Here is a 19,945-nt window from a genome sequence, read left to right as displayed (position 1 = left end):
AGGAAGTGTCAGACCTGAGGTACAGTGAAAATATTTGAATAGATCCTGCCAAGAAATTAGCCTTTTAAGATATTTTGAACATAAAAGCCGTTCCAGAGCAAACTGATCCTACAGTTAGGACAGAAGCTATTTTTAAAATCGCTTTGGGCTTCACAGCTGGGGTTTTGTTTGTTTTTTAAATTCTTTGTCATTTTAAAGATCAGTTCTGTGTAATAGTGTTCTGCAAAGCAATTCTACAGAGTCCAACACTTACAACACGGTTCTTTATAGTGCAACCATTAAACTCAGCTATAGTTAGGGACCTATACATAATTCCAGCATTAGGAGGGTTTTGGTAACTCAGCTGTTGAAATCTGCCTCTGTCTGCTGTTTAGCATATAAGATCCCAACATGGGAGAGTTTTTATATATATAAAATAATTTGCAGGAATGCCAAATACACACATATGCCACTATCAACCTAGCTTGGAATCAAACCAGCATCCTGTATGTAAAATGCTTAGTATCCTCTTACTAATCCTCTGAGCCATCCAGTCCCTCCTAAATAATAATAATTCTTTGCACTTATATCACCATATTAATCTGAAGATCTCAAAGCACTTTGCAAACATGAGTAAGTCATATTATCCCCATTTTATGGATGGTGAAGTTAAAGCACAAAGGTAAAATCCTGCCCCCATTGAAATCAGTGGTAAAAAGCACACACATTTCACTGGAGCCAGGATTTAACTCGGAGAGTTAAAGCGATTTGACAAGGACACAGTGAAGCAGTGGCAGAGTCAAGGCATGAAGCCAGTGGTCCCAAATCCCAGGCATTTGCTAGAACCCACAGATCATAAAAAAGGATTTAGGAAACTGCTTCAGGATGGTTTTATCTATCTAGCTACTTATGTGGCCCACTATCACCATAGTATCCAAACACTTCCCAAGTATTTAAAAATAGAAATTGGAATAGAAATCTCTCTCCTTTTTTTTTTTTTTCCTCCATTCCCAGACTGTAGGAGAAATAGCTGGGTAGTTTATAGGTCTTTTTCTTTGTTTATTTTGCATGTGTGAAGAACTTGTAGAAGGAAAGCTAAGCTGAAGTAATGAATGGGTTCTGCATTCAGTAATGAAAATGGTAAGGTCCCTGGTCATTTATCTCATGTGGGAGTGACTTCCCTGGTTCCTCTGGCACTGATCTGAAGAAAGGACCTGCAACATTTCAGAGTGTTTCCATTCATGTTGAAAGCTTCTTGGAGGTGGGAAAGGAATATTATTTGGGTATCAGATGTTGCAAAAAGGTCCATTAAGATGAGCATAGAAGTAGCATCCCTAGACTGAGAACAACAGGAGGGCTTCATCCACCAGTGCAACAAGTGCTGTCCCAGTACAATGCCTGGCTTGAAGCCTGGCTGAGAGGAATCCAGCATACTAGCAGCTTAACACGTGAGGTTGGAGACTGTTGCTGTTTTCCTGTTTTCTTAATTGGCTTGCTTCCAAAGGAAGACTGGCCACTAGGAAGCAGTTTAAAAGGTCTCTAGTATCAATCAGTGGTTTCTTTAGGATTGATTGGAACATGGGAGGCTCGTGACTCCTTCATTTGGGGAGGTTGGGCAGGCTCGGACCATGGCCCCACCTGGAGGCCTGCCTCTGCTTGGCCTCCTCCCCCTGAAGCCCCACCCACGCTCCCCACCCGGCCTCTTCCCCCGAGGCCCTCTCCTTGCCCGCTCCTTCCCCCAAGTAGGGTTGCCAGGGGTCCGGTTTTTGACCAAAAGGCCCAGTTGAAAAGGGACCCTGGCGGCTCCGGTTGGTACTACTGACCAGGCCGTTAAAAGTCTGTAGGTGGCGCAGCAGGGGCCCCGGGGCTAAGGCAGGCTCCCTGCGAGTCCTGGAAGTGTCCGCCAGGATCCTGCAGCTCCTAGGTGCATGGGTGGCCAGGGAGTCTCTGTGCATTGCCTCCACCCCCAGCGCCAGCTCTGCAGCTCCCATTGGCCGGGAACCGCGATCAATGGGAGCTGTGGGGCGGTGCCTGTAGGCGCAAGGGCAGCACACACAGCCTCCCTGTCCGCCCACGTGCCATGGGGCTTCAGGGACCTGGTAGTCACTTCCTGGGAGCTGCCATAAGTGCCACCAGGACCCCAAACTCCCCCCACCCACACCCCAACCCCTGTCCCACCCCAGAGCCGCCTCCTGCACCCCAAACCCCTCATTTCTGGCCCCACCTGGAGCCTGCACCCCCAGCCCAGAGCCCCTGTACCCCAACCTCCTGCCCCAGCCTGGAGCCCTCTCCTGCACTCCAAACTCCTCATCCCCGGCCCCACCACAGAGACTTCACCCCCTCCCTTCTGCACCCCAACCCCCTGTCCCAGCCCAGTGAAAGTGAGTGAGGGTGGGGAAGAGCGAGCTATGGCGGGAGGGGGGATGGAGCAAACGGGGGCGGGGCAGAGGTGTTCAGTTCAGGGATGTGATTAGAAAGTTGGCAACCCTACCCCCCAAGGCTCCCCCCTCCATTATCACATGTCGTCACCCCCTCCCCAATACCCTCCCCATACCACTTGCACATGCCTCTTCACCCCCTCTCCCGAAGGGTCACCCCCACCAGCTGACAGGCTGCTTACCGCTTGCATGTGCCTCTTCGCCCCCTCCTGTAAGGTGGGGGAGCAGGGACTGGAGAAGGCAGAGTGAGGGCAGGTCCTCGGGGTGAAGAGGGCGGGTGGGGCATTGGGGGCAGAGTGCAGGCCAGGCTATGGCCCAGGCACCCTTTCAGCGGTGCCGCGCTCCAAAGGTGGCAGGCCAGCTGTTTGGGGAGGCTTAGCCTTTTATACCCCCCCGCCCCCAGGCTGGACTATGTTTTAGAGTGGGTGGCAGATCTTTCATCAGGGGAGGTTCACACAGTATCTATTAGCTAGGGCCACAGGTGTTCTCTCGTCTCTTGCATCCAGGAGGGGCTGGGGGTCAGAGTCTGTGGTACTGGTCTGGATTGCAGTCAGTGTCCCATGATGAGTTGTGGCCATGGGCAGAGTTCTTGGAAGGAGGATTTTGGTATCGTGGCTCCCGGCTTGTTCTTGGTGGCTTACAACGCCATTCCATTTGGGGGTGACCTCTGTGAAATAAGGTCATTCCTGTCAGTGGACAGTGCCGTGTTGTGGGGTTGAATTATTTGTAAGCACCCCATTGCCTGGTTACTAAAAACTGTGTTTTCTTTTCTTTTCTTAAATAAACCAAAGGCAAATTAGTAACAAAAAAGCTGCATGATGGTGATGGTAACCATTATAAAAATATAGTCTCATGCTGGATCTTCTGAATTGATTCTAACCACTATGTCATACTGTGCTAAGTCACAGAGGCTTGTACCATTGGTGTTGAATACTATAGTATATTCTAAATCAGGGGTGGGCAAACTTTTTGGCCCAAGGACCACATCGGGGTTGCAAAACCATATGGAGGGCCGAGTAGGGAAGGCTGTGCCTCCCCAAACAGCCTGGCCCCTGCCCCTATCTGCCCCCTCCTACTTTCCGTGCCCTGACTGCCCCCCTCAGAATCCCTGACCCATCCAACCCCCCCGTTCCTTGTCCCCTGACTACCCCCTCCTGGGACCCCCACCCCAACTGCCCCCCGGGACCCCACCCCCTATCTAACCCCCCCTTCTCCCTGTCCCCTGACTGTCCCAACCGCTATCCACACCCCTGACCACTGACAGGCCCCCAGGACTCCCACGCCTATCCAACCACTTCCTGTCCCCTGACTGCCCCACCCCCCACAACCTCCACTCCATCCAACCACCCCCTGCTTCCTGACTGCCCCCTGGGACCCCCGCTCCCCGCCTCCTTACCATGCCGGAGCCAGTCACGCCACCTTGCTGCCCAGCAAGAGCAGCGGGCCAGAGCACTGGTGGCACACTGAGGCTGCAGGGGAGGGGAACAGCGAGGGAGGGGCCGGGGGCTAGCCTCCCAGGCTGGGAGCTCAAGGGCCAGGCAGGTCAGTAGTTTGCCCACCTCTGTTCTAAAGGGTGTTCATATAAACAGGGCCTGTCTAGGAAAATGTTTTCTAGTACTGTTGAAAAATTGGCCAGGCAAACTCTGTTTAACTTTAAAATCTATATTTAAAACTTCAGTGCATAATGGGCCAAAAGGGGTTCTGTGGTGGTCTTACTAAATAAAAGCCTTTTGAAAAGGGAAGAGCTGGGAAAAAACCTCTACGTTCACATGCACATGTCCTGAGAATGTTTCCAGAGATACATATCATCTTTGTTTAAAAATAAATCCATCCAGGAGTTTCCAGTCCAGTTGGGAGTTTGTGCCTAGACTGGAAAGGACCAAAAATCCACCCACCAATAAAATATCTCCATAGTCTTTAATCATTGGAAAGGGATCAATTTTGTGTTTTGTTGTTTTTTTTTAAATTCCAACACAAGGTGCAGTCAGGATGACTGTACTATTGCCAGGGACCAGAGTAGCAGCCGTGTTAGTCTGTATTCGCAAAAAGAAAAGAAGTACTTGTGGCACCTTAGAGACTAACAAATTTATTAGAGCATAAGCTTTCGTGAGCTACAGCTCACTTCATCGGATGCATTTGGTGGAAAAAACAGGGGAGATTTTTTTTTCCACCAAATGCATCCGATGAAGTGAGCTGTAGCTCACGAAAGCTTATGCTCTAATAAATTTGTTAGTCTCTAAGGTGCCACAAGTACTCCTTTTCTTATTGCCAGGGACGTGAACTTTAGCACTTGGAGTCCCCTAAGTTAAGTGGAGATGAGCACTTTGCAGCTAGGAGGATATTACATCTGCTGGAGAAGCATAGTGGGGGAAGGGAAGCACTCTAATGACTTCTTTAATGGGAGCCATTTACAAAAGGCATCTGTGGCATTCTTCTGCAAAAGGAAGAATAAAGGCTCAGCACCATATATGGTGACACTTTTATGTTTTTTAATATAAACATGTACAGGCTGGAGCAATCCATGTGGATTGGTTGGTTGGGGAGGGGCAAGGGGGAATGAGACCCTGCTTTTACTATCTTAGCGTTCGGAAAGTTAAAAGCTTGGATCTGAACATATAAACACTAGGGCAGAGTTGGAGAGATTTTAAACATTGCAAAATAGCCTCTTCCTCTGCCTAGATTTTCCAGCTTTTGTATTTGTTTTTCTTTAGCTTGTTTGAGTGGGGCTGTTTCATTCTTTAAGTGTGCTTTGGTTTTGGTTTAAGAAGGTGGGTGGGAGTGTTTGTTCATTCCATAATGCAAGTAACAGCCAATTAGCAACAGCTTTTGGAGATACCATTCATCCAAACAAATAGTAACCTAATCAATTTAGCCATCCACCAGGATACTGAGCTCGAAAAGGAGAGGGACACCCTGGTTTTGATGTATTTTAGTGGAACATAAAGATATTTAGCTCAGGCATATTGTGCTGGTGGAGGTGGGGGTAGGGGAGGGGGTTAGGAATATCCTTCTTTTCTGATTTCCCTTAAACTTTTCAGGAACCAAGTTGGAGAATGCAGCTGCCAGGTGTCTCTGATGCTGAGAGAAAGTTCAGTTTCAGGAGGAGAAATGCACAGAGAGTGAGTACAGTTCCCAGGGACTTGCATGGATGGATTTTGTCTATTTTTGCTATGCTAATTCTCTGCCCTTCCAGACCCAGGCTGGCTTCATTTCAACCTAATCCCCAAATGTGACCCAACAAATTGTTTTCATCATACAGTTGAAGCATATTGTACCAAGCCAGTGTAGAAATCTTTTTTTGTTTGTGCCCATATATGGCTCCTGAAGTCATCACTGATGCAATAAACTAATGGAGTGTGCTTCTCTAATCAAACTTTCCTTCTATAAACACATTTCATCCTTGCTCTGAGATTGTTTCCTGACATTTTAAACCAGCCCCTTTTCTGGCTGTCTTTCTTTTTTCTTTTGCTGATCACAGTGGTAGGGAACCAGCCAGCTCTGGAGAACGAAGAGATGGTGGTGATCATGGTGTACTAACTTTCGGCAGAATCAGTGGCTTCAGAAAGAGTGGTGGTGACACCAGACCAGCTGAGGAGGAGCAGGAAGACGTTCGAGGGGTACTCAAAAGACGAGTGGAAACCCGGGAGCATACAGAAGAGAGGCTCCGGCAGCAGGAAGCAGAGCAGCTTGATTTCCGTGACATTTTGGGGAAGAAAGTCAACACTAAAAGCTTTTCTGAGGAGGAACTGAAAGAAATCCCAGCTGAGCAAATGGACTTCCGTGCTAACCTGCAGCGGCAGGTCAAGCCCAAGACCTTGTCGGAGGAGGAAAGGAAAGTTCACAGCCCTCAACAGGTGGACTTCCGCGCGGTGCTGGCCAAGAAGGGCACCCCCAAAGTCTCCTTGCCGGAGAAGGTACCACCCCCTAAACCAGCCACCCCAGATTTCAGATCTGTGCTTGGCTCGAAGAAGAAGCCATCAGCTGAGAATGGCAGCACCAATACCCAAGCTCAGAACACCAGCACCAATTCTGTGGCTCAGAATGCCAGGACCAACTCTGAAGCTCAGCATGCCAAACCAGAGGTGAAAGAGAAAGAGAAGAATGACACAAACTGTGCACATGGGTGCTCAATGGTAGACGGTGGAATAATTGAGAAGAAAGTCGACAGCAAAGGAATGGCACCATCATTTACAGAGAAGCTCCAGGATACTCATGTAGTGGATGGTGAAAAATTAGTGTTACAATGTCGGATTTCCTCTGATCCCCCTGCAGCTGTCACCTGGACTCTAGACGGCAAAGCCATCAAATCATCAAAGTTCATTGTCATCTCTCAAGAAGGTAATTAAAAACACCAACTGGATGGCAGACTGTTACATCCACCTCTTGATTATAATGTTTACTTTATTAAATGCAATGCAATACTTTATTTGAGTGCTATGCCAGTAACTGACTCCAGATGCATAAGTCTTGTTATTTCAGTGGCGTGCACAATGAACAGCATTGTTTGACATGTTTCCTGTAGATTCCCCTTTAACAACTTGCAGATGTAATTTTTATAAAATTGAACATCTTGCATTCTTGTTAAATGCTGTTTATATTGTTAACCATGTTTATGGACCCCATACATGGTATTTATTTATTGAACTTTGAGGATTTATAACCATGAAAAACCAAATAACATTATTGCTGTTTTGTAAATTTTTATTTAAATCTCATGTATGTTAATTTTTCAGGCTGGTTCTAATTGAGTTCAGACTCGTGAGAGGAAGGGGGGATTGAACTGTAAAAAGTTGCTACAACTCCAAATTATAAAGCAGCCTCCAAGATCAGATCTGGGAGATTTAATTCCCAATGCATTTAACTCAGATTTATTTAATTGATGTTATACCACTTGAAATGATACCAATGCCGTGCAAAATGTTGCAGCATTCCAGAAAACTAGCTTGAAACTTTCTAAATTAATCTGTTTCACAGCTCTGGGAAATGGATCAGAATTTGGCAAAAACCCTTAAACAAGGATTGTCAAATTATCAGAATCATTCCTTTGCTATGTTCCGCATACTGAATAAACAGACTGTCTTGAACTGGTTTTCTACAGTATGAAATGGGATGTTGTCTCTAGTACAACACATTTTGCAGGGGACAAAAATAGAAAAATGTAATATCAGTAACACAGAATGAAGTCATTATTGTTTGTTTGTTGGTTTCATAAGGCACCTTTAGATGTTATGCAGAAAATGACATGGTCCTATAGAACTCTCGGCAATAAAATGATGGTGGTAATAAGTTACTCAGCCTTCTACAGTATCTGCTCTCTTTTCTATGTTTCACTGTATAGCTAACTCACAATAGTGAAACTAAATCAGAACCAAAATACCATACCTAGGTGGACAACCTAGAGTAACAAGTTACTGCACAGTGATCTGAACATAAAAGCAACTTCTGGACTCCTTTATTTTAAGCTCGTGGGAGCTAGAAGTTTTGCAGAGGTAACACTGTCTTCACATAGGTACCAGGTTGGTGCTCAGATACCACAGTGATGGGCACAGTGTCAGTAGCTAGATGGAGTGGAAGATGCACCAAGTGCATGACTTCTTTTATGGACCTGAAATGGTATAATAATTTCATTGACAAGCATCAACCCTACTTGTCAGTGGGTGTAGGCTGGTTGTAGGCTCTCACCTTAGTGCAGAACAGGGATGGTGTGTGTATGTATGTGTGAGGGGGTTGAAAGAATGGGAAGCCAACCTTGAATAACCCTCATCCTGAGATGAATCCCTGTTTATGCAGAAAGAAGCCCAGGTGGCAGGGATTCAACTCTGGCCTTGGCTGCAGTTAGTGTTCATCTCTCCCCACCACAACCCAATGCAGAATTACAGCAAACAACCTGACAGTGCAAATCTCTCTTCCAGACAGTCATTTTCCTGAATTGCATTGCAGCTGCCTCCTGGGCCCAGTTTTACTGTCACAGTGCTCTTTCTGTATGAAGTTGCTTTCTTTCCTGATGGAGGTGGAGTCTAAGAAATATTAATGTTATGAGGAAATGGGGGTTGTGATGTGGTGTGGTTGAGCTAGAAACCAGAACTAGCTAGAACTCCCTGTGGTCCGGATTTTCCAGGGAGAGGAGTGATGCTGATGTTGGCCTGTCAGATGGCCTGACTGATGGGTTGTTAAAGTCTCCCAGTGTAATGGGGCTGGTGCAGCAGCATTGAGTTGTGGTACCACATGGCTGATATTTTGTCATGACCTCACAATAGAGCAAGTTCTTACCACGGGACTGAAAAGAAAAGCTCATGATGAGAGGAAAAGTACAACATTTAAAGATGGCCACACTGCAAGGAGTAGGAGCTCTGGCCCAGATTTTTTAGATATTTAGGCATTGGTCTGCTCAGCAGTGCCACAAATTTATCAGCAGTTATGGAGCCTATGACTAAAGCTATGTCTACACTACCAAACAGTTTGGACTACGAGGATGTGATCAGCAATACACGCCCAGGTGCTGCTCAGTAACGCCCTATGTGGATGCTGCGGGCGTGTACTAAAAGGTTCCTAGTTCAATTTAATGTAGTCCTGTTTGAAGAATGCTATGTTAACGTGAACAGTGAACCTTTTAGTTTGCATTCGCAGCACTGTTAGTAGAGTGACAACACATCACTTAGGTGCATGCTGCTATTCACACCTCCATTATCTGAACTGTGGAGCAGTGTAGACAAGTGCTAAGAATCATTTTCCAAAGTGAATTGGGCACTTAGGAGTCTAAATTCCACTGAAAGGGGCTTAGGTTCCTAAGTCAGTTAGACATTGCAGTGCTGAGTGGAGCAATATCTAAATACCTCTAAATATCAGGGCCACAGCCTTTATGTTCTAGTAGTAGTGATACTATTAGCTCATTGGTATTATCTTTAACTTGTTTGGCTTTTGGAAGCTACCCACTGGTAAATTTTGAATCAATATCAGCTGGCTTTGGAGCTGGGAGGCGTGGGGGGTGGGAATGTGGATTGGTTGGTTGGGGAGAGGCAGGGGGGAATGAGACCCTGCTTTTACTATCTTAGCGTTCGGAAAGTTAAAAGCTTGGATCTGAACATATAAACACTAGGGCAGAGTTGGAGAGATTTTAAACATTGCAAAATAGCCTCTTCTGCAGTGAGATGCGTCCATGCCTGCTGTGAATTAAATAACTAGAGTTTCATGATCATTCAAAGCAAGTGCCAATTATTTTGGTGATTTATTTTCTTTTTTCACTAATAAGGGTTTGTAAATATTTGAAGGATGTAAACACCAAGACTGGAGAGGAAATAATTAGCATGCTAAAAGGACATATAACTAGCAGCTGCAAGGTGGATAGTAAGAAAGGTCAAATTTAGGTTGAATATCAGGAAAGAATTCCGGAGAGTGAGCTCTGTTGTCCTATGAGATAATCTCCCAGAGGAAGTGGGGGACCCCACCACATTTTAAATCCAGATTGGATGTAACAGTAGTAAGTGTACAAAGGCAGTGTGGGTCAGTGGACAGGGAACTGGGTTGGTAGTCCAGAGACGTGGTTCTGTTTACTGACCTGCTGCGTGGCCTTGGATGCATCATGTCATCTCTCTGTGCCTTTATTTCCCCTCCAACCCTTTGTCTGTCTTGCCTAATTAGACTGTAAACTCTTCAGGGCAGGGACCCTCTCTTACTCTGTATAGTGAGGCCTTGATCTCAGTTTGGGCTTCTATAAGTTGCCAGAATATAAATAACAATAGGGAACAGCCCTGCACTGAGAAGGGGTTAATCTAGGTGACCCAATAGGTCTTTTCCATCTCCAGTTTATATGCATAAAACAGCAACAGACTCGGCTGTTTGCAGGTTAGAACTGTGCATTACCATGCTGAAGACCCAGGTCCAATCTTTGGCAGTGGGAGTGCTGCACAAGCAGCCTGTTCCCTCCTGGCACCTTGTCCTCCTGCAGCAAGCCCTTCCGCCAATCTACGAGCAGCATTTAATGGGCTCTGCAGATAATCCTGTTCAGCCATCCTCAGCTAAAAGAATGGGGAGGAGAGGAATTAATAGCAAAGGGACCTAGCTCACGTTAATGGGCTTAGTTCCTGCAAAGCTATTTTTGAGTGCTAGTGTATCATCTGACTCTCATTGTATTCAACAGTAAAAATCTTAGTGGAAGCAGGATTGAGCCTACTGTCCAATATTTCTTCCTTTCTTCGGAATGTATACCCTTAGATTTATGGTGACATTTTAGTTGATGGCCGGCAGGGGTAGTAAAGGAGATCTCTAAGAAAGAATACCATAAAATGTATCCCACCGTTACTGTAGCTTCATTGTGAAGCTCACAGAAATGGCATACACCTAGTTAATGAATCAGGATCTAAGGCTGCATTGGAATAACCTACTTCCAGAAGGAGAGAGACCTTTACCTGTCCTTTTGCATAGCATACACCTGTTCTCGTTGATGTGGGCTGATTGCTCATAAAGCATGCAGCATCAGTGACACATGAACCTGGCACAATGCCACATTTTTGCTCTTTTGAAACCAAATTAAAACACTCCAACATTTCTGGAAAGCCAAAGAGGCTGCAGCATCACTTAAGTTATGTGACCTCCAGGTGGCCAAATTTACCATTGGGGTAAGCACATGGAAAGTAAAGTAACATGGCCACCTGCCATATGCCAGTGATTTACTGGTTTAGGAATTGCAGGTTAAAAAGTGTGGCTCTTACACTCACTCACTCACACTCTCTCTCTTTCTCTCTCTTCTGACATCTAGGTTGTACCAGTGATTTGAACTCTTCCATCTGAGTGTAACAATCCTTTGGAAAGAACTTCCCCTGCCATGTTTGTCCCCTATTTGTAATCAGCCCTTTCCTCTGCTAAACAACTTTCTACTGAAATGTCTCCCTCCTCTTTGAAGAGGCTAACCCCATAAACCCTCCTTAAACCAAGTCATCTCACCAGCAGGCAGGAAGATGGGCCCAAGCTGTGAAGCTCTGAATCCAGATCCAAACTTCCCTAGACCTTAGAGGGTTACAAACCAGAACATGAGCTCCAAATCCCATTTCTCATTCTAACATCTCCAGCAAACAAGAGATAACACTCAGCTCAAGGAAAGCCTGTCAGGCCCTTGATCTCTGTACTTGGCCCATGACTTTGTCACAGTCTAACTATTAAATAAGGCTTCCAAAATATTTCTCTAGGTTAAAGTCCATGTTAGCTATAAAAATCAAGAGCCTGGACAGCAAGATATTGGACACTATCTCACAATCACAACATACTGTATCTAAGAACACTGGCTCTTCCTTCTATCTGCCATCCCAGCATCAAAACTGTTAACATCATCACTGATTTTATTTTTCTTATTCAATTTAGGCACCTTCATGCTAACTGCCTGTCTCCATGCTGTTAAAGGAATGCTTTCCCAAAGAGGAAGCTGCAAGGTTTAGTTTTTTAGGGATGGGTTCATTTGATGCTTGAAGTATAATTTTTATGGGACGGTGAGATAGGATCTCCAGTTTTTCTTTTACTAATGGATTTGATTGGCTGCTATTTGCATATGGTGGAGGTCATTGCTGGTTTTCTTGTCATAATTACAGTTTGTGCTTTTAAATGCCTGTCAAAGGTTCAGTTGTTTTAGCACTTGGGATGGGCACCTTTCTTTGTCTATCATTACTTAAAATAAATAAATAACTGATAGAAAAGATACCCAGGAGGTGGAAAATGTTACTTGGGTTAGACATAAGTACATCTGTGTAGATAAGAGACATTTGTTTTTTAGTTCACGCTAATGACCCAGTAACGCTCCCTGGAGTGGTTCACAACTGTGAATGCCAACCTCAGGGCAGACTGTCAAAAAGCAGCGCAGAGACCCCAACTGATGGAATAGTCTATAACTAGATTTCACCAACCCAATAACAAATGTGAACTCCTGAAGCACTATATCAGTCTCATCGTGGAGTTACTGACAGTCCCCTTGGGCATTCCAGTCTATCTTGCCTCCGAGACAAGCTGGACTTATTTCAGAGTAGCAGCCGTGTTAGTCTGTATTCGCAAAAAGAAAAGGAGTACCCGTGGCACCTTAGAGACTAACAAATTTATTAGTCTCTAAGGTGCCACGGGTACTCCTTTTCTTTAAGCTGGACTTAGTGATAGTTGATTGCTATACATCAAAGATCACAAAAGATTCAAGTTGCTTCCAGTCCCAAGAGACCAGTCACTTACCCCAGTACCACTTGCACCTCAGATCTCACACTAAAGATTGAGAATTTATTAACTAGGAAAAAGAAATGAGTTATTTACAGATTAAAGTAGGCAACATATATTACAAAAATGAATTTCAGTCTATAGGTCCAAAAGGTGACAGAACTGTAGCAATCTGTCTGCACCACTGAATGAATGTCTTTTAGGGCTAATCCAGATTGACTCCGGAGATCTCTGCTTCTGTTTCATAGCTTCAGCCCTGTGAGAATCCAAACAGCCAAAGAGAGAGAGAGAGATTTTTTTGTCATCTTTTTTTATTTCCTTCTTCCAGAATTCAAGCTGATGTGATGATCACTTTTACATGTAGTCTCTTCATGGGTGTGCAGGGGCAATTAACAACGTCTCTGAATTGTGATATCCCACAATGGCGCATTTAGTTTTGCCCAGCCTTCTTGATGGTTAGAAGACAGTCCCTCCTGACTGAGTTCACAGTTTCCAAGAAAGCATTTCCTTATAGCATATGATAAAGATATTGCAAGTGAGATTAATACATGTAGCAATTTATAAGCATTGTGTAACATCTACACACACTGTTATAATTCCAATACCCGTCTTAACCAGACCTACCTAACAAAAGGTGAAACAGACAGATTTCCAGCAATGAATTTGTCATTGCTCAGCTGAGGCCTAAAGCCTTGGCAAGAGCTGGCACTTGGTCTGCCAGCGTCACAGACCCTATACACAGCCTGGGCCTGAAGGATCATTGTTTTTACCTGGGCCTACATCAGGTGACAACAATGCAGCTTGGCATTCACCAAGCAAATATGAGGTTGTGCACCTGAATTCCCATTGCTTTGTCCAGAACATAGCTCCTTCACTGCTAGTGTTCTTTTCCCATCCCTGTTGCCGAGACAGCATGAACAATTGTTGATCTTGTTAGTAATGATGCCTTTAACAACTTCCTTGTGACTTAACATTGCTTTTAAGTCCTCCTGTCAATCATGCATGTCTGCTGCTAAACCAGTACCTGCCAGGACTTTTTGGATAAAATCCTTCCTTTGTCAAAAACAAATGAAAAATGTTGATAGGATAAGTCCACACCTGTACATCACAGATTTTACTTCCCTTCAGGTGCATTTTCTTGTGCCTAGCAAATAATTGCATCTGATCCCCTATATGTATTATTCCAAACACCACAGTTCCTTTGATATATGTGACATGTTAGGCTGCAAAATGTGTAACCTCCAGTAACTGACTGGAAACACATCATCATGAACTAGGACACTCAAGCTACATACACCTGTATTCAGGAGAAAAAAACAACTCCATAAATCTGAACACTCTAGGAAAGGTCAGAAGAAAAGCAGCTGCGGAATCTCAAAAGACCATGGCACATCTCTGCTAAAGCATCCCAAATGGTCCTTTATGTATGATTTCCACCCCCAGCATATTGTGGTTCCAATTCCTCCAACAAAATAAAATGACCTTAGTCATAGGCTCCAAATTTATCAGCAGTTATGTTATATTTACTTCCAGAAACTGTTGAATAGTGTCGGGCCTTGTACAAACCCCTGCAGAACCCAACTAAAAACACCCCCATTCGATGATGATTCCTCATTAACAATTACTTGAGATCTGTCAGCCAGCAGTTCTTAATTCATTTAATATGTGGTTTATTGATTTTTATAGAGAGAGCTTTTTAATCAGAATCTTATGTGGTACTGAGTTAAACACCTTACAAAAGTGTAAGTGTATTACATCTACACAAATACTTTTATCAACCATGCTTATAGTCTCTTCAGAGAATGAAATTAGGTTTGTTTGATCAGAACAAGTTTTCATACAACCGTGTTGACTGGTGTTAATTATATTCCTGTCCTTTATCAGTTCTTTATCAATTGAATCCCCTATCAGTTTTTCCATTATTGTGCCTGGTATTGATGTTAGGCTAACCTGCCCAGAGTTTTACCCAGGTCATCCCACTTGTACTTTTTTAATATTATCACAGTATTAGCACTCTTCTAGTCTTCTGGAATTTCCCCACTATTCCAGTATTTATTAAAAATTAACATACTCATTCCATCGATCTCCTCAGCCAACTCTTCTAGGATTTTGGGTGCAAGTTATCTGGGTAGGGCTGTCCTTACCCATACACAAAGTACACAGCTGTGTAAGGCACCAGGAAACTTGGGGCACCAAATTTCCTAGTGCCCTGTGCTGCTGCGTGCTGCTCTAGCCCCTGCCTCGCCTCTTCCCCATGGCCCCGGCCCATGCCCCACCCCTGCCTCGCCTCTTCCCACCCCTGTTCTGCCTCAGCCCTGCCAGCACTCCACCCCTTCCCCAAAGCCCCCGCCCCTTGCTCTGCCCCCACCCCGCCTCTTCCCACCCCTGCTCCGCCCCAGCCTCACCTCTTCCCGTCCCTGAGAAGTGCAGTAGGGCCAGGCCTGCACTCACTGGCAGCGGGAAGTGCAGGGACCCAGCCCCAGCCATGCCGCCAGTGAGTGCTGGGGAGTGGTTTCCACCCTGTCCCCCAAGCCAGTCCCGTCCCCCCCAGAGGCCTTGGACCAGGCCCCGTGGAGGCCTGGGCCCCCCCACATACCCACGGGGGGGCTGCATAGGGCCCCAAAATAGCTAGGGACAGCCCTGTATCTGGGCATGCTGATTTTAAAATGTTTATCCCTAGTGGATGATATTTAACATCCTCCTTAGTTTCTAGTGGATTAGTAAAAACTTCATCATCTGATCTGAGATTACTCTCATGGGAGATAAGGAGTCAGGGCTTTCGCTGACTAGAAGTCAGGACAAGGAATTTGATACAAGCGGTGTTGTTTGTTGGTTTGTATACTTGTTTTGTGTTCTGGAGCTTGCTGACTGTAGAGCTTCATGGAAGCAATGCAGCAGCTGGAGGTATTTTGCTAAGTTTGCACTACTCTGGTTAAACCACAAAATCCTGAAATAGGCCCAAAACCCTGGAAAGGGGTTTTGTGTTTAAAATTGAACCACCTGTAAACTGTCTGCTTACATCTTCCTTACCGTGCCACAGCACGACTACAGAGGTCCCAGTTATAGTCCCTGAAAATGTGTCATCCACAGCATTTGTATGAGCTCTCTTGCATGTGCACTATCCTCAGTGACAGTGTTCTCAGTAGTGCTGATGTGTGAGCTTTAGGGTGTGTCATCAATTGGCTGATTACTGTGAACAGATCTGAGCAGGACAAAATTCATTGTGAAGTTGTTCCCTCAGCAGGGATTTGTGAGATGCCAAGATTCAAAATACCCAGCTGGAATCACCCAGCTGAGCTTTCTCAGAACTATGAGAAAATAATCTCTGCAGGAGGTCAAGAAGGGCTTTTGCAGAGGAAATACCAAATACTTCATTGAAAGACATTTGGCCTCCTGACCAGGGAATTGAATATAGCCCTCGATCATGGATCACAGGCCTTTTGGAAAGTTTTGGGTTTTATTGTTTGTGTTTTTGTCCCTGTAGAACCCAATCAGATTTTTTTGTTTTTGTAGTTAAGGACATATAAATATTCAATGTTAAGTTCTATAAGGAAAGAAAGGGCAGACCAAGACCTAGACACTAAATGAGAAAATACTTTCCAGGACAGTATTTGCAGTATACAGTAGGTAACTTAGTTTATTAAAGAGGCAATGAGGTCTCGTGAATGGGGCACTGGACTGGGAGTCAAAAGATTTGGATTCTGTTCCCAGCTCTGCTACAGACTTATGTGATCTTGGGCAAGTCACTTCACCTCTTTGTGCATCTCTTTCTCCTCCCATCCTTTACCTGTGGTGTTTTTGTGTGCTAATATGTTATCTTTTTGATGCAAGTTGTAGAATTCTATAAATTATTTGGAATTAGTCTTAATATACACTCAGACTCTGTCTATGAACTAGAAAAGACTACCTTGAACATTGTATGTCATTGCAAGCAGCCTGTAAGAGCATTTTTTTAATGCTTCTCCTCCATTTGTGCTGCATTTTGAGTGCAAACCTGATTCTTGAGATAAGTCATATGGGGGAAGACACTCATTTCTTTTCCTGTGACTGGCAGAGCCTATATACTATGTGACTAAGAGGGTCAGCCTCTCTAAGCAGAAATAATTTTCATTTTGTTCCTGGGGGGTGGGGGAAGATAGCATTTTAGTCCATTTCCCCAATCTAGCTGAGAGTCCAAAAAAAAATTCATTCTGTCCTACTCATGCTTGTCTCACAAAGCAATTGCGTTGAGAAGTCTCATTACATTTCATTTTGCTTCACATCATGAAATACCCTTTTAAGAAGGGGGATTTTCTCTATATGAAGAGTTCAGTTGTTTTATCAGAGCTGAAGCCAAATCTTTGTGTATCCCTGGGGGGAGTCTGTAATCTTCTCTGATACTCCTGTCATGGTGAGCTGACCACTTTTAAGGGAGTTTGGGCTCAGTTTCACCTGTAATTGGTTTACTTCTCAGATCATGAGAGTCGTGTGATAAGGATGGGTGTGACCAAGAGGCAGGCCTGCTGGGAGAAGAGAGGCAGTCAGTACTTAAACCAGAGAAAGAGAGACTGACCAGTAGGAGGTGCTGGGGAATGGTACAGTAGTCAGAGGGTCCAAGAGAGCTGGAGAGGCCTAAGAGGAAGTAGGACATGAGACTCCAGGAGTGATAAATAGAGGATAAAAGAGGCTTGGACAATCAAGCACTGTTGGGCTGGAGGCCCAGAATTTCTACCAAGGTGTGTTTAGGGGCCCAGACTGCATTATCCAAAGAGAGAGGAAGCAAAGAATCAAGTCCTCTCTTTCACCTGAGAAAGTTGCTTGCTTGTGTTTGGATTTTGCTTTAAGGGGGCTAAGTCACTCAAAAAGCATCAAAGCAGCATATAAACTGTGGGGAAAGGGAGGATGTGCCCAGAGTTGGACTGAGTAAGTCATTGGTACAGCCTCTACCTGTTGGAAACAGACTCTTGGTTCACAGAAAATAGCATGTTTTAAACAGGAAATTTGTTTCCCTTGGGTTAGAATTCCATGGCCACAATAGAATTGAGGTGGGATCCTGCATTCTGTCCCTGTGACCCAATTGAAACCAAGTCTTGCATTTGCTACAGTGATACCTTTGATAGTGCTGATGTATTGGGCTTTTTATTTTTTGAGAGCTACCATTACACTTGTTCTTTGAGCCATGCCAACAAAATTAAAGTGACTTTTGCAGTATCATTTTCAAGCTTAGGCACCTATTTTAGGTTACCCATTTTCACCCTTGGGAACTGAGATGAGACCAAACCAAAAGCCAGCATCTGATCAATTTGCAGAGGTCCTGTCTTAGACTGTAAGCTCTTTGGGGCAAGGACCATTTCTTTGTTATGTGGTTGTACAACACCTAGCACAATCTGGCCCCAGTCTCAGGTGGGGCTTTTACGTGCTGCTGTAATACAAATAATTATTACTACTAACATAGATTTGTATCTGGCTCTCACATGCATCTCTACCGAAAATCCATTTTAGGTGCTTCAGTCCTCTTTTGAGAATCGAGAGTAATTTACTTATTTCAGCCTTCATATATAAAGAACATATATATATGTTCATCACTACAGTGTATTTGAAAATTTGCCTCTTAGTTTAATGAAGCATATCTTCCAGCGTAGAGATACCAACAACATTTAAGGAACTGTGATCTCCTACGGAACTCAGTATTGCCAGTACAGTTCAGCCACTCTGCTCCATCTCTGCTAGCAACGCTGAGCTTTCAGAATTTGCAAAATGCAATGTCCCTCTGACTTCTCTTTCCTTTGTGTTAGGGTCACTGTGCTCACTCACCGTTGACAAGGCCTTGCCTGAAGATGTGGGCCAGTACCAATGCATAGCTGAGAATGCATCTGGGAGAGCTGAATGTGCTTGCAAAGTGTTGGTGGATGGTAAGTCCTTTCCCTGATAGGGAAACTCCTTCAGTAAAACTTCCTCCTCCTTTCCCTATGTGCTCTTTCCCAACCTCATCCCTCACTAAACTGCAAAAAAATAGCTGCCTGCTTCCTCCCTGCATTCTTTCTGTGAAAATCATAACTTAATCCCCACAACAGACAGCCCAAGCAGAGAACCAGCAGGGAGCTGAGCAATGGGGATGCTTTGGGGTCTAATCCCTCTTTGCTCCTGCTGCCCACTGGGTTTCTAAAATGGTTTTAGAACGGTTAGTATAGAGTGTTGCTGGGCCTATGAGGATTTGCCTCTCTAAGCTCTCTGCATTCTGTCAGTCCATTTATAGGCCATCTGAGTTTCTTTGGTTAAAAGCCTCTTTTATGCCCTTCTGTCCTGAGCTGTGCAGAGAGCAGCTCAGGCACAACCCCCCTTCTTTTCATTGGTTAAGGAAGTGGTAGTCCTTGGTAGTGTCCCCTTTAATCAGCGCAGTTAACTGTATGAGCTTTATCGAGTGCCGCTGCTTCTGAACAGCAGAGAGCTCTCCTTCCTTGTTTGTCCCTCTTGTCTTTGGACTTGGCATTCCCCAGCATCTGTGAGCAGTAAATCCTGTGTAAACAATGTGCAAACCAACAGTTTTCTCCAGCTTTGCAGGAAGACCAAAAACAAATTTATGACGAATGAGGGGAATGTCTTCCCCTCCCCCTCTGTTCTTAAATAAGATGAATATTTTATTATTACTTTTGTTTTTAATTTCAGATCCCCCACCTACAAAGACCCCAAAGTCTGCTGAGAAGAAGACCAAAAAGTCAAAGAGCTTGCTTCCCCCTGTATTCGCAACAGAGAGTAAGTGGTGTAGTGATTTAACAACTTCCTTTTCACTGGAATCATGAGTGCTTGAGCTTCAGTGGTACTTCCTGTGTATAGGCACAGTAATGAAGACAGACAGCTTGTGTTGTTTCTTTAACCCTTCCATGCAGGTCATGCGAATCGAGAGTTTGTGCCTTAGGGAGAACGGAAGGGAGAGGCAACACTTTTTGACACATCCCACTCAGTTCTCATCATAATGCAGTAAACTTACCACAGAGGTTCCTTTCTGGTGGCTTTCTAAAAGGAACTTGGAAATTCTCAAGTGGTTTACTGTCATTGCAGATTCAAGACACACTATATTTCCTGTATGGAGAAGAGAGGGTACTGCAGGTGGCCCTGTAACCTGAATAAAATGTCATCTGTACCATAGACTGCTCTATTTTTCTCCACTTGAATTGGATTATGGGGTTTGTGCACTTTTTGTTTCAAGCTAATAAGGTTCGGTTTGTTGGAGTATTAATTGAAATGACTGTTGTCACTAGCCATAACCTGGAAAAATTCCTAGTGTATGTCAGTAAGATGCACTACATTTCTTTGCAGTAACAACACACTTGCACCTCTGCATATATCAGCAAGGTTAAGGAGAA

The 19,945-nt window shown here is 44.6% G+C and overlaps 1 protein-coding gene across 7 annotated transcripts in view; it reads left to right on the top strand.

Moving 5' to 3' along the window:
- Window positions 1-19,945, top strand: part of MYLK (myosin light chain kinase) — a 334,343-nt gene that overhangs the window by 235,391 nt on the left and 79,007 nt on the right. For 6 of the 7 annotated variants that reach the window (XM_038421966.2, XM_043504946.1, XM_038421969.2 and 3 more), the window contains 4 exons: window positions 5,456-5,536; window positions 5,896-6,755; window positions 18,377-18,493; window positions 19,248-19,334. In XM_038421966.2, the coding sequence (XP_038277894.1) occupies window positions 5,456-5,536; window positions 5,896-6,755; window positions 18,377-18,493; window positions 19,248-19,334 (1,145 nt within the window). Of the gene's footprint in view, window positions 1-4,681; window positions 4,889-5,455; window positions 5,537-5,895; window positions 6,756-18,376; window positions 18,494-19,247; window positions 19,335-19,945 lie in introns of those variants that run through there. The other variant, XM_043504949.1, reaches the window with a different exon arrangement.

This window comes from Dermochelys coriacea, chromosome 11 (genome assembly GCF_009764565.3).
Source record: "Dermochelys coriacea isolate rDerCor1 chromosome 11, rDerCor1.pri.v4, whole genome shotgun sequence".
NCBI lineage: Eukaryota > Metazoa > Chordata > Testudines > Dermochelyidae > Dermochelys > Dermochelys coriacea.
This window is presented reverse-complemented; position numbering and strand designations above follow the sequence as displayed.